The sequence below is a fragment of the Callorhinus ursinus genome, unplaced genomic scaffold (assembly GCF_003265705.2).
Source record: "Callorhinus ursinus isolate GAN/ISIS: 27379988/994484 unplaced genomic scaffold, GSC_fseal_2.0 scaffold1, whole genome shotgun sequence".
Lineage (NCBI taxonomy): Eukaryota > Metazoa > Chordata > Mammalia > Carnivora > Otariidae > Callorhinus > Callorhinus ursinus.
The window spans coordinates 102270240-102283597 of NW_027397063.1; the positions used below are offsets into that span (position 1 = coordinate 102270240).

Sequence of the window (13358 nt, forward strand, 5' to 3'; positions counted from 1 at the left end):
ATAATTTTACTATTATTATTTTTGTTGTTGTAGTAAAAATACAGTCTCCTGGATCACAGTCCAAATTCTGAACAAAACAAAGACCCAGTGTGATTCTGTCTGGTTGGTTTAGGGTGGGTATTTTTGCTGTTTTTGCTTTTTTTGGTAATCTGCTTCATTCTAAACTGAAAAAAATTAATTCCTACGAGAAAGGAAATTCAGAAGCTTTCAGACTCCCAGGGCATGTCAAGCGCTTGGCTAGATTTCAGGGGTGTATGAACTTATACTCACAGGAGAAAACTTGTCCAATGGTGTTAATTATGAAGAACAAAAGCCCCCATCATACCAGCGTCTCAGCAAGCAGCTGAAAATCCCATCAGATCTAATGCTCTCCTAATAACCCCTGGTCTCTATCCTAAAATGAATTTCAGATACTATAACCTACGTATAAAATATAACCTTAAAAGTCAATATAGTGTCCTAACCGTTAACATAAAGAAATGAAAAAAATTATTAGAAAATAATGTATACATATTCCAACATAACTATACTAAAAGCAGCAACACACCTCAAATTTCCAAAATGCCCCACAGGGGTGGTATAGCCCCTCTTGACATAAGAGCCATTAACATTTTCATCTATTATCTTCATATAAACACACATGCATTCATATAAATACACAATTCTTCTATGACAGTCTATGCATGTATGTATTTAATGTCATGTTCTAGTTTTGTATTATGATTCACATCCTGAAAGAATCTTAAAAACAGAAACAAAAAGATATGTTTTCTGGGAAAGACACATATTTTTATGATCACTGTGGCAACAGGCTTAGTAGTTAATATGAAATCCTACTTTATTCCTAGCAATATTTTCATATCTATTTATCACCAGTGCTCCAACATCAGGATTATCAACAATTTGTGTGAAAATATACTGATAAATTATAGCTTCAGTATTTAAAAGATTACAGTGTCACCACACTGACATGATATCAAGGCATCTACTTGTTGCTCATTTCTAATTTTTAAAAAGCTTAAAATCAAAGAGTTAAAAGGTTAGTCACAGAAAAAGTTCAATTTAAAATTTTAAGACCTGTGATGTGAACTTTAATAAAGAAATGAAAAAAATAGAATTTTGTATTTAAGGCAGAAGAGATGGCAAATGCAAGGTTAAAAAAAAATAAATCTTTCTAAACATGACTTTCAATGGCTACATGATACCCATCCTCAGGATGTCTTTGTGTATTTACCCATACCCTTATTTCTGCACAATTTCTTCACGTTTCAGAATATGTCCAATTAAAAAATAAACTTTTAAATTTAAACATTAATGTCCCAATTAAATTCATCTGTTTAGGACCCAACTGCCTCCTATAAAGGAGATACGGATTTCAGTGTTCCCAATACATAAAGTAATCCTTCCAAAAATATTAAGCACACTGAGAGACACTTTTTTCAAAGATGCAGACTAAATCCGCAGCTCAATAAAAGTCATAAAGGCTCAGAGAAGGTACCAAGGTAGTCCTCTGCTAAATGGAACTAGGATTTATAAGATGGTTTTTAACTGACTTAAAACTAACAATGCTACTTCCCAAAGAACCGGGCTTTTTCCTACTTTGAACTCTTAGAAAAAGTCACTTACAACCTGGAAATTATAAAGTTCTAAGGGGACAATTTTGAAACCACACATCCTTTTTACCCCCTTCCTCTCTGAACAAGATAGCAGGTAGTGAGTGAAAGTCTCTGCTAGTCATACAACTTCAGCCGAACACACTTCTCCCTCCTTGCTAGGAAGAGGCAAATAATAGCACAAGCGCCCTCTTCTGGTCAATATGATTTACATCAGCTTGTCCGAAGAGCATTCAGTCCTTGCTCCGTGCCCTTACTCATCCTCCCAACTGTATTTTAAACCGTCCCTGAGCCAAATTAAGACGACCCTTCTATGGAGAAACTAAGCCCTAATGGAGATCGAGGAGATAGGAAGCACCAACACAAATATTTTTTTGAATAATCGTATCCAAATTTTTCAAAATAAGAGGTTTGGAAGGGATATTTAATAGAGAAATTACCAAAAAATTAACAGCATTAAAAGAGCTAAGATCTGGGGCACCTGGGTGGCTTGGCCGTTGGGCGTCTGCCTTCGGCTCGGGTCATGATCCCAGGGTCCTGGGATCGAGCCCCGCATCGGGCTCCCTGCTCAGCAGGAAGCCTGCTTCTCCCTCTCCCACTCCCCCTGATTGTGTTCCCGCTCTCGCTAACTCTCTGTCAAATAAATAAAATTAAAAAAAAAAAAAAAGAGCTAAGATCACTGAAAGCTGGAGATCAATATATAGAAGCAGGGGCTGTCATCTCGGGGGAAAGGTGGTTACCATGAATACAACTCAAGGTGAGAAATGTCAGACTTTCTCTGAATGTATTTGGTTCATATAAAGATAGCACTTAAACTGTAAGGACTTCTCTCTCTTCTTAAAAGCATGCTGTAGGGCCTTGAGGCTCTTGAGAAGGTTACCTGGAACATGTGAAAGGCCAGCTTCTCGTTGTACTCCCACTGTTTCATGGCCTGTTCCACATCCGGTGGCACCGGGACAGGAGCATCCCCCGCGCTGGAAGCCACGTGGTAGAAGTCGGAAATCTTGGCCAGCTGCTCTCGAAGGTATCTGGTAGATATCTGTGTCCACTCTGCATTAAAAACAAACAAACAAATCTAAATTTCCAGACATGATGAATATAAGAATTAACGTTTTCTCCCCGCTTTCTGATTAGCTTAAGGATGTACATATAAAACAAACATCTATTACAGAAAAGTGGTTTTGGCATGTGCAAGCATTGTACAAAAAAGCACACCCACCCCAGTAAGGCAACGTGGACGGCCCTCCACAGCCCACAGGAAGGTTGGCCAGCTCTTGGGTGGAAAAGGCAGCTGTCCCCGTGTGTCTCTGTGACTCTTAACGGAGGAGGAGAAGATGCCTGCACTTGAGTTATGTGCATTTCGTGATGTTCCACATTATGCTAACAACAGCATAAAAAAATTTCAAAGCCACAAGCAGGAAACAGAGGAGGTGAGCACCTCAAAAAATTTCAGTTCTACTCCAAAGCAATTCAAAATCCTCCAAATGCAGCTCTCCAAGTTGGATTTCAAACATGCCTCATTAAGATTTGTTCCATTTTTGCCCGTCTGTAAGAGGAGTGGCATTCACCACGGGCTGGCCCATGACAGCATTCTGACCTGCACTCCCCTTCCTCACACCTGCTAAAAACACCAGCACGGCTGCCTCTTGGACAACCATCTGGACCTTCAATTATTTTACTCTCCTCAACCAACACATGATACCTCAGAACCCAAATCAGAAAGAGTAGTGAGCAACAAAAGGTAGGAGACTGGAAAGGAAATAGAAAAGTACCATTACAAAAAAAAAAAAAAAAAAAATCACTAAAAATATTCAAAAATGTCTGCCAGAGGGGCACAAATTAAATCAGTGTGTTGCCTCTGGCAACCATGAGGTATGTGATGCCAACTTTAGCCCATTCTGTGGATAAAAATGTAATAATTGCATGTTCACAGCCAAATTTCCCCAAGGATTAGCGAAACAGCATTTCAGAAGAAACCACCCTACTGAAACATTACCACACAATGCTATTTTCCCCATTATCCTGGCAACTGGCTCTCCCACCTTATTTTTAAAGGAACCTACTTTGACAAAAGTAAGAGCAGAAACCTAACATCTGTTGGGGATTCAGGGTTTTGTTCTTATTCTTTAAGTACTCTTAAAAGTACTTGACAACAGTACCCAGAGAGAACTACTGTTAAGTCTTGGTCTAAACCACTTATTCTCACTGTGTCTTTTTTAAAATCAAAATTCAAACGCACATGTTAAACTCTAGTAATAAGCAAGTGCAAAAAGATGAACAGATACTAGGTCAACATTCTGTTCCTAATATTGTTCTTCAGAAAGCACCACCAATAACAGATATTATCATTAAAATTAATCTATCGCCATTAAAAACAACAGTAAATTATCAGTGTCATCATCTTCTGGTGCCCCCGGTTATGGACTAATAGTCTCATGACACTTGTTTAACAAAACAAAATGCCAACCATCAGATGGGACAAGTTTAGCTTAGCTATAATAAGCAAAAACAAAAATAACAAGGATCCAAATCCTAGCTTTTGTGTGCCAAGCCTTGCTATCAACTCACTCTCAGTATGGTACCATCCTCAATACCCCCACAGAATATTTTAGCCTCAAGAGCTAAAAATAACACACACATTCACACACCCCTACTTTGTCCAGGGTATATTTTCTTTTTAAGATTGTTTCTTAAAATATGGAAGAAATATATGTTCACTACAGAAAATGTACAACGCAAATATAAAAAGAAAAACATCTGTAATATCCTCACTCATAATTAAATATTTTAATATTTGTCTTTTCAGGTTTTTTTTTCCTTTATATGTGCTGGAATGTTTATATAAACATATGCATTTCTTTAAAAAAATATGCTGAATAGGACATTCCACAATCCAAATGCCTTTGGGGATTCAAATGGAATGCAAATGTAGCCCTCTTAAGTAGTGTGTTTTAACTCTATTTAACTGGCATTAAATTATATCAATCAGGGAGATTCAGAGGTCTGGGACATAAGACAGTCTAGAGAGGATTCGTTTAAAAAATTAGGATGCACACAAAATTTTCATTAAAAATTAAAAAGAGAGGGGCGCCTGGGTGGCTCAGTCATTAAGCGTCTGCCTTTGGCTCAGGTCATGATCCCAGGGTCCTGGGATAGAGCCCCACATCGGGCTCCTTGCTCTGCAGGAAGCCTGCTTCTCCCTCTCCCACTCCCTCTGCTTGTGTTCCCTCTCTCGCTAGGTCTCTGTCAAATAAATAAATAAATAAATTCTTTAAAAAAAAAAATTAACAGAAAATTGCAAATGGCCACCAGTACACTACCCCTTAAAATTATTTGGATTCACTGGCCCACCCCCTCCTGCTTAGTTATGGCTGAGAATGAAGCTGAGCCCTGGGGGCAGCAGTGGCAGGACCCAGGGGAGTTTCTACCAAATGCCAGTCACTTCAGTCCCTCCCTCCAGATCCTGATTTAACTGGTCTGGAGTAAGGGGCCCAGTTTCGGGTGATGAAAAGAAAATAGGAATCAGAGGGAAGATGGTGGGGATGAAGGGAATATTCAAAGGTGGAAAAGATGCAAACCGTGATCAAGGAGGCCACTGGGCAGGGGGCGCAGCTCTCCATTCAAGCAGCTCTGAGGATACAGCCACATCATTTGTAGTTCACTGATACCGAGAACTTCAGGGCCATTGAAGGCAGATGATCAGATAGTTTATGCACATAAACATCACTGAGAGTGGTGTCAGGGGCCAGGACTGAAAAGAATGACTGGTCCCTTTGACAAAACTCCCCCTAGCTCCCTGAATCCTCTGGCCACTGTTGCCTAACCCCCCAAGACAGAAGGGGTTTCAGACGTCATGCAGCTCAATCTAGCATTTTCTAGATCCAGGCACAGCAGGCTTATGCAAGGCCCCACAGCTAGACCTGAAGTACACCATCCGGTGTGAGATGCCCCACTCTAGTACACGAAAACACATAAATCGATAAACACATAAAGGTGAGAACAGAGATGTGCCAAGTTACATTAAAGATGATCCTCCTGGGCCTAGAATACCTGCAGTATTAAAAAGAAAACTGGGAGGAGCCCAGCAGAGGAGTAACATCCACCCTGGGGGCAAACACAGAACATGCCAAGTGCAGCGGGGCTCACGGAGAAGACATCCTGGCTGGGGCACATGAGTAAAGAACACCACAGGGCTGCATTTAGTGATTTTGGTAGAATGAACTTCAGAATAGGATGGCCCTGGTGCAAATTCTCATTCTGCTACTCAGCTGTGTGATATGAAAAATGGTGTCTAACTTCTGCTAAGTCTCAATTTCCTCCTCTGCAATAGGAATCACTCTCTCTCTCTCTCTCTCTCTCACACACACATGAGTTACTGTAAGGATGAGTTACTTAGCATGATGCATGCAATGCAGAAATTGATCAACATGTGGTAGCTATCATCACCACATGATCGGGATGAAGAGTTTTTTGAAAGGAAGCTAAAGGTTCGGTCTTGACTGTCAGAGGACAGCACCTGTTGTCACTGATGTTAGACCCTGCCTCTGCTGCAGCAAGCTGCCAATGCCTAACATAATGCTCTGGATAAGTATTTATGAAATCAATCCATGTCAGTTTCACGATTCCAAAACCTTCAATGGATATGCAATCCTTCATGAATTAAGACCAAACTCCTTACTTAGGACCTAAAATCATTTCAAATACTACCTACCATTAAGTAACTTCAGTTGCTTTCTCTCTGACTCTCAGACCTATAATGCTCTTTATCTACCGTACCTTCTCTACTCACCTGTGTTCACTTGTGAGAATTTTTCTGGACCCAATTCAAATGTCAAATCGAATATGTAGCCTTCTTTGGTTTCTGGACACCAACCCACCACCTAAAGGGGCTCTCCCTCTGTTCTCGGATATATCACAATTTCCTCTTTCATCTCCATAAAACTAAGCCTTACATAGTCAACATCTAAGTACTGACTTGAATCAATACACTATAAGATGCTCCCAAAATAACCACTAAATCAAGTCACTCCCCAATTATTCTGCCTCTCAAATCTTCCTACAAACATCTTTGCTTTCTAGTTTAAACTCATCACTGCATACCTAGCTTTCAAACACCATCTAGGAAATGCCAAATCCCCTCTCTAGCATGCTCTGTCTTTATTACAGACAATGCAACTAGAAGCACCTGCTAGTCAATGCACTACAAAGGCCCCGTGCAAACCGTGAACTTTCAACTCTCTTTAATAAACTTTCAATAAATACATATGTGTGTCCTTTAATTTTGTGAGGCTCATTTTCCCAGCCAAAGTCTTTCCTCTGATATCAAATCAAGCGGGAACTCACTCTGTAAAATAAATCCAATAGAGATTGTTTAAAAACTTCCACCAGTCCCAGAGAGTTAGGTGCACATTTTTAAGGTGATCCACTTGATAAAGAACTTTAGTCAAAGAGGACAGTCTCCTTGAAGGAGAAACCTATATCCTAGAAAATTCTTCCTGGCTACACCACTATAATAAAAATTCTTGCCTCTGCACAGGGAGAGCAACCTGCTTCTCGGAACTATAAGACGTAGAGGATTTCATCAGCCTGACTTTGGTGCAGACTGAAAGGTGGGGGAGAAAACACTTCAGTGCATGCAAGACACAAGCACATTCCACCTCTAAATATGCAGTAAGAATGATTGGAAGATTTTCCACCATTTTTCTCACTTTTTTGTTGTTGTTAAAATGCTTTCTTGATCAAAGGATGCCATCAATAAAGTGAAAAGACAACCTACAAATTGGGAGAAAGTATTTGCAAATCATGTATCTGATAAGAGACTTGGATCTAGACTATATAAGGAACTATTACAACTTGATAATAAAAAATGGGCAAATGATCTGAACAGACATTTCTCCAAGAAGATAAACAAATGGCCAATAAGCAGATGAAAAGATGCTCAACATCATTAGCTACCAGGAAAATAGATACCACCAGGGCAGTTATAAACAAAAAGACAAATAGTAACTAGTAGCGTTGAGGATGTGTATGAACTAGAATCTTCATGTATTGCTGGTGGGAATGTAAAATGATATAGCCACTGTGGAAAACAGTTTAGCATTTCTTCAAAAAGTTAAATGTAGGGGCGCTTGGGTGGCTCAGTTGGTTAAGTGTCTGCCTTCAGCTCAGGTCATGATCCCAGGGTCCTGGGATCGAGAGCCCCGCATCGGGCTCCCTGCTCTGCGGGAGGCCTGCTTCTCCCTCTACCTTTGTCCCTCCCCCTGCTCTCACTCTCAAATAAATAAAATCCTTAAAAAAAAAAAAAAAAAGTTAAACATAGAGTTACCATAAAACCCATCAAATCCACAACTAGTTATATTCCCAAAACAAAGGAAAGCACACATCCACACAAAGATTTATAAACCAATGTTCATAGCAGCATGATTCACAATAGCCAAAAAGTGAAAGCAATCCAAATGCTCATCAACTGGTGAATGGATAAATGAAATACGTTATACGTACACAACAGAATACCATTTGGTCATGAGAAGAAATGAATGGAACGACTGACACATACTATAGCATGGATGAACCCTGAAAACATTATGCTAACTGCAAGAAGGCAGCTTCAAAGGACCACATATTTATATGAAATGTTGAGAAGAGGCAAATCTAGATTTATATTACCTAAAGCAGAGGGGAAGTTAGGGTAAATGGGGGAGCAACTAGTAATGGGTACAGGATGTAAGGGTAATAAAAATGTTCTAAAATGTGGCCATGGCAAGAGTACACAATAGGAGGGGCACCTGGGTGGCTCAGATGGTTAAGCAGCTGCTTTCAGCCCAGGTCATGATCCCAGGGTCCTGGGATCGAGCCCTGTGTGGGGCTCCCTGCTCAGTGGGGAGCCTGCTTCTCCCTCCCTCTCTGCCTGCCACTCCCCCTGCTTGTGCTCTGTCAAATAAATAAATAAAATCTTAAAAAAAAAAAAAAAAGGAATACACAATAGGGAAAAGACAATCTCTTCAATAAATGATCTGGTAAAACTGGACAGCTACATGCAAAAGTATGAAACTGGAACACTTCTAACACCACACACAAAATAAACTCAAAATGGATTAAAGACCTAAACATGAGACCTAAAACCATAAAACTCTTAGAAGAGAACACAGGCAGTAATCTCTTTGACATCAGCTATAGCAACATTTTTTTAGATAGGTTCCCTGAGGCAAGGGAAACAAAAGCAAAAATAAACTACTGGGACTTCATCAAAATTAAAAGCTTCTGGACAGCAAAGGAAACCATCAACAAATCAAAAAGACAACCTAGGGAATGGGAGAAGATATTAGCAAATGACATATCTGATAAAGGGGTAGTATCCAAAAGAAATAAAAAACTTACACAACTCAACAGCAAAAAAAAAAATCTGATTTAAAAATGGGCAGAGAATATAGACATTTCTCAAGAAGACATACAGACGATCAACATACACATGAAAAGATGCTCAACATCACTCATAACTAACGTAACATTGTTATGTCAACTATATGCAAAAAAAAATTTTTTCAAGACTTTATTTTTAAGTAATCTCTACACCCAACATGGGGCTCGAACTTACAACCCCGAGTTCAAGAGTCTCATGCTCCACTGACTGAGCAAGCCAAACACCCCCAAATAAAAATTTAATAAAAATTTAAAAATAAAATAGGGGCCATGGTTTCACAACTCTGTGAACACACTAACCACTAACATACACTTTGAGTTGTAAAGTATATTAATATCTCAATACAGTTGTTATATAATTTTTTATTTTTTATATTTTTTACATAATTTTTAAATGTTTTCTTCAAATACTTTACTATCAGTAAGAAATCACCTGCATTTCATGAAGTAAAAGACTATCCCACACTGATAAAAAGTAATCCACTGAGAGGTGATACGATTTTGAGGGGGGTGGGAGCAGGGAGGAGGAAAAGAGGCAGAAATAAGAGTGTCCATGTGTTAATGGTTAAATCTGGGTGGGAACAGTAATAGGGACTTAATTCTTCTGTATATGTTTGAAATTTCCATAATAAAGGGCTTTAAAAAGTTAGTCAGTTGTATCCTATAAAATGATTCACAGAAAACCTGAAATTCCCTATTCAGCCACTATTCACTTGGGGAATGGGGGGGGGGGGAATCAGCATGCTGATTGGCAGCCTGGATAAAGAAAAGCCCAAATGAAACCCGCTGTCTCAGTGCGAGACCGACGGAGTCAGCCCAATGGCTGGAATGTTGTGTTCTGCTGAATGGTCAGTTGGTGAAATCAGGCCCTCTGGCTGGAGAGCAGGAAAAACGGGCGGGGGGGGGAGAGGGGGGAGGTGGGGGGAATGGCAGGGGGGGAGAGACAGTAGAAATGCTGTGGTGATAAAGTATGACATTTTTTTCATGCTTTAAAAAAGTTCTCCTCTAACACAGAATTACCAGTAGAATACTGATGTTTTGTGGCAAATACCCAATACCTGTTTTTGTCTGGATGAATAATTTTACTATGTTATTTTTAACAGGCTATTTCTCTCTGGTTTTATTTACTGAGCGATGATATTAAGTACTCTTAACTATAAGAACAAGGTGACTAGTCAAGATAGAATAAAACCATTTAGCTGCAAACATTAAATGCCTACCCTGGGCCAGAAGCTCCCCTGCGGTCTGAGGCTACAAACGGTGAAGAGAAAGCAGCCCCTACTTGGGGCAATTCATCCTCGAGTCAGGGAGACACAGGGACACAGAGATTGACAGCAGTGAGGTTAAGCACTCTGACACACCACGGGACACAGGTGAGGAAGCAAGTGGACACTGTAGCCAAGTCTTGAGGGACGGTTCAAAGGAGTTCCACACACACAAACAGCAGTGTGCAACATGCCAGGTAATGAGGGCGCCAGAACGGCAGAGGGAGAAAGGGCCAGGGAGGCTAGGTAGGTGGCCCAGGCCTGAGGTCCTCAAGTGCTAGTGCACGAGATGACCACCAGAGGGCGCTGGTTAAACACACAGCTATAGGGTCCGACTGCAGGGATTGCAACCCCTGAAGTCTGCATTAGTACCGGCAGCCCAGACGACTCCGACCCTGGCAGTGACAAGCTATGGAGTTGGTCTTTCATCACAAATGATTAAAAGCTACTGAAGGATTTTAAGCAAAGGAATAATAAGATCAGATACGTAAATTAAGACCCTCTTAGATAACTGTAAGGGAGACGAAAGAGGACTATAAAGTCCAGTGGGGAGATGAGCAAGGAGGGAACAAAGAGACAGGTAAAATGGTAACCAACCCAACCCTGGAAAGAAGGAGAGAGAGGGGCAAGGCAGCGTCCGGATTTCTCAGCAGGGTGGTGAGCCGGTCCTGGTGCCATCGACGGAGATGTGGAATTGGGAGACTGAGCAGGGGAAGGCGCTGAGTTCGGTCTGTTTTTAGTAACTTTTTAATTCAACTTTGTACAGTTTTAACAGATATTACACAAAGATCTGATGTATCCTTTACCTACCTTCCTCAAATGCTAACATCTTGCAAAACTACAGTACAGTATCACAACCAGGATACTGGCATTGACACAATCCACTGATCTTACTGGGGCTTCTGAGTTCAACACTTGAATTTTAGGTGTCAGAGAGGTGTCATGGGAAAACATGTCCAGGGGCAGGTGGATACACAGGTCTGACACTCAGAAAAAGGGTCAGGGTAAAGACACAGGTATGGGGACCGTTCTCTTCTATGATTTCAATGCCTTAAAGAATGTGATGATGACAACAGAAGTACCCAGCAGACACAGTCCAGGGATAGGCAGGTTTATTCTGCACAGTCGGAGTACTGGTTGTGCCCTCACTGGATACCCAGCCCACCCCATCTAAGCTCCCAGCATATGTTAACTCACTTGGTGGTGGTGAAGAGCATAGGCTGTGAAGTCAGATGACATGGCTCCTGCCCGGCCCCAATCACTTGTCAGTTTTGGGATCTTGAGCAAGTCACTCAACCTCCAGGTGCCTCGGTTACTTGTCTATAACACAGGGCTGATAAGTGTACTTAAACTATAGGGTTATTTTGAGAATTAAGTGAGCTATATAACATGCTTAGAACTGTGGTCCATGCCCAGGAGAAAGCACACACACATGATTTCCAGGCCCCGGCAGGCAGGAGCCCACACATAGGAAGGAAGTCACCTTAGGGAAAGTAGGCTCTCAATGGCCAAGGCAAAGAAGACAGGTAAGGAGGATTGGCTGCTGTGGAAAAGTCTGTATGGGTGTCAGTCAGGGTGGGAGTGAGCTAAAGGAAAATGGACAGAAGTTCCTTCCTCTCTGAAGTTCAAGGAAGAATGGGCAATATTCCAAAAAAAGATAAGGACCATTACAAGGCAATATATAAATAACTACACAGTTGTGTGACAGTTAATGCTTAGTGATTTCAGGATAAAAAGAGACCAGACTGGCCAACAAAGGAAATGGGTGGCAAGGTCTCGGGCAGGGAAAGGAGGAAGAGGGGCTGACAGGGGAGGGCTGGTAGGAGCAAGAATTGCATCCCTAGGAAGCAAGTCAACTCCTAACCGCGCCTTTCTTCATCCTAGGTGCTAGGGAGTATCTCATACCTGAGGAGAAGAGCATTTGGCACCTTCCCTGGTTTGGCCCTCTGGCTGTCAGGTCTCCAGTTTGTTTCCATGCTGATGTATACAATGCTAACTGGTGCATTTAGGGATTTCTCCAGTGGTCCTTTTTCCCTATCAGCCCCATACCAGCATCTGAAGCCAAGGCTCTTGGCAACCACAGAATCCAATTTTAGCCCCTAGAACAAGACTTTCTTATTCAACACATCAATCACCCCACTAACTTCTCGGCACAAGGACAGCTTCAGGGGTTTCCTCCTAACAGATGGGCACATACAAAACATCTGCCACAACAGGCTCAACTCCTTCTCAGGGGCATGACAGAGTTGTCTGAAATTAATGCTGTGATTATCATATAGTAAGTTTCACGAAGCTTTTCAGATTCCTGCATTACCTGAATGAGTAGCAGCCCTGGCCATGGTGAGATATTCTTAACATGGAGTAACAGGCACATTATTTTTACAAGTATTAAACTGGTGCATTTAATTAACCCCTTAAGACAGGTCCCCACAGCCTTACACATCTGAGACCAAGCCTGGAGTTTTATTGCCCCAGGGGAGGAAAGCTAGAGCAACACAACAGACTCTGTGAGGAAACCACAGCTGCGCTTCCCTAAGTAGAGAACATACCTCTGTGCACAACTACAACTTCACACGTAAAGGGGTGGCTCCCCGAGGACCTGGGTGGGAGCAGAAAGGGAGGCGGCTGGAGAAAGACATCCGCTGCCAGCACAGTGGAGGCGTCAGGACTACTTAAATTATTACACAGGACATTTCATTATCATCACTCCGCTCCCCGCTTCTGCTAACAAGGAAGCGGTGGAAAGCCCTGATCACTTACGGAGCAAGATAAACTACATTTTCTTTGTGCACTCTGCATTGGAATTGAGTTCCATGATCAGCTTGGCTTGAGTCAAGTCTCTGCAGTAAAAGCACCGTGTTGACTACTTAAGTCTTAAATGCAGTTGCTGTGAAGTCTGTACTTCTGAACAAGCTTTAGACAGATAAGAGTCTTTCATTAGAGCACAAATACAAAAACTACAGACATCATATTGTCAAATAACCGTGTAAAGTTAACTCTAGACCAAAAAGCTCTAAAACATAAATATGCTAAGCCATGGCATAGATCAAGCAGACCCAAC

The 13358-nt window shown here is 41.4% G+C and overlaps 1 protein-coding gene across 3 annotated transcripts in view; it reads right to left on the reverse strand.

The window, feature by feature from the left end:
• MED12L (mediator complex subunit 12L) overlaps positions 1 to 13358 on the reverse strand; it is a 317920-nt gene that overhangs the window by 250354 nt on the left and 54208 nt on the right. For all 3 annotated transcript variants that reach the window (XM_073898549.1, XM_073898547.1, XM_073898551.1), the window contains one exon: positions 2494 to 2663. In XM_073898549.1, the coding sequence (XP_073754650.1) occupies positions 2494 to 2663 (170 nt within the window). The remainder of the gene's footprint in view (positions 1 to 2493; positions 2664 to 13358) is intronic.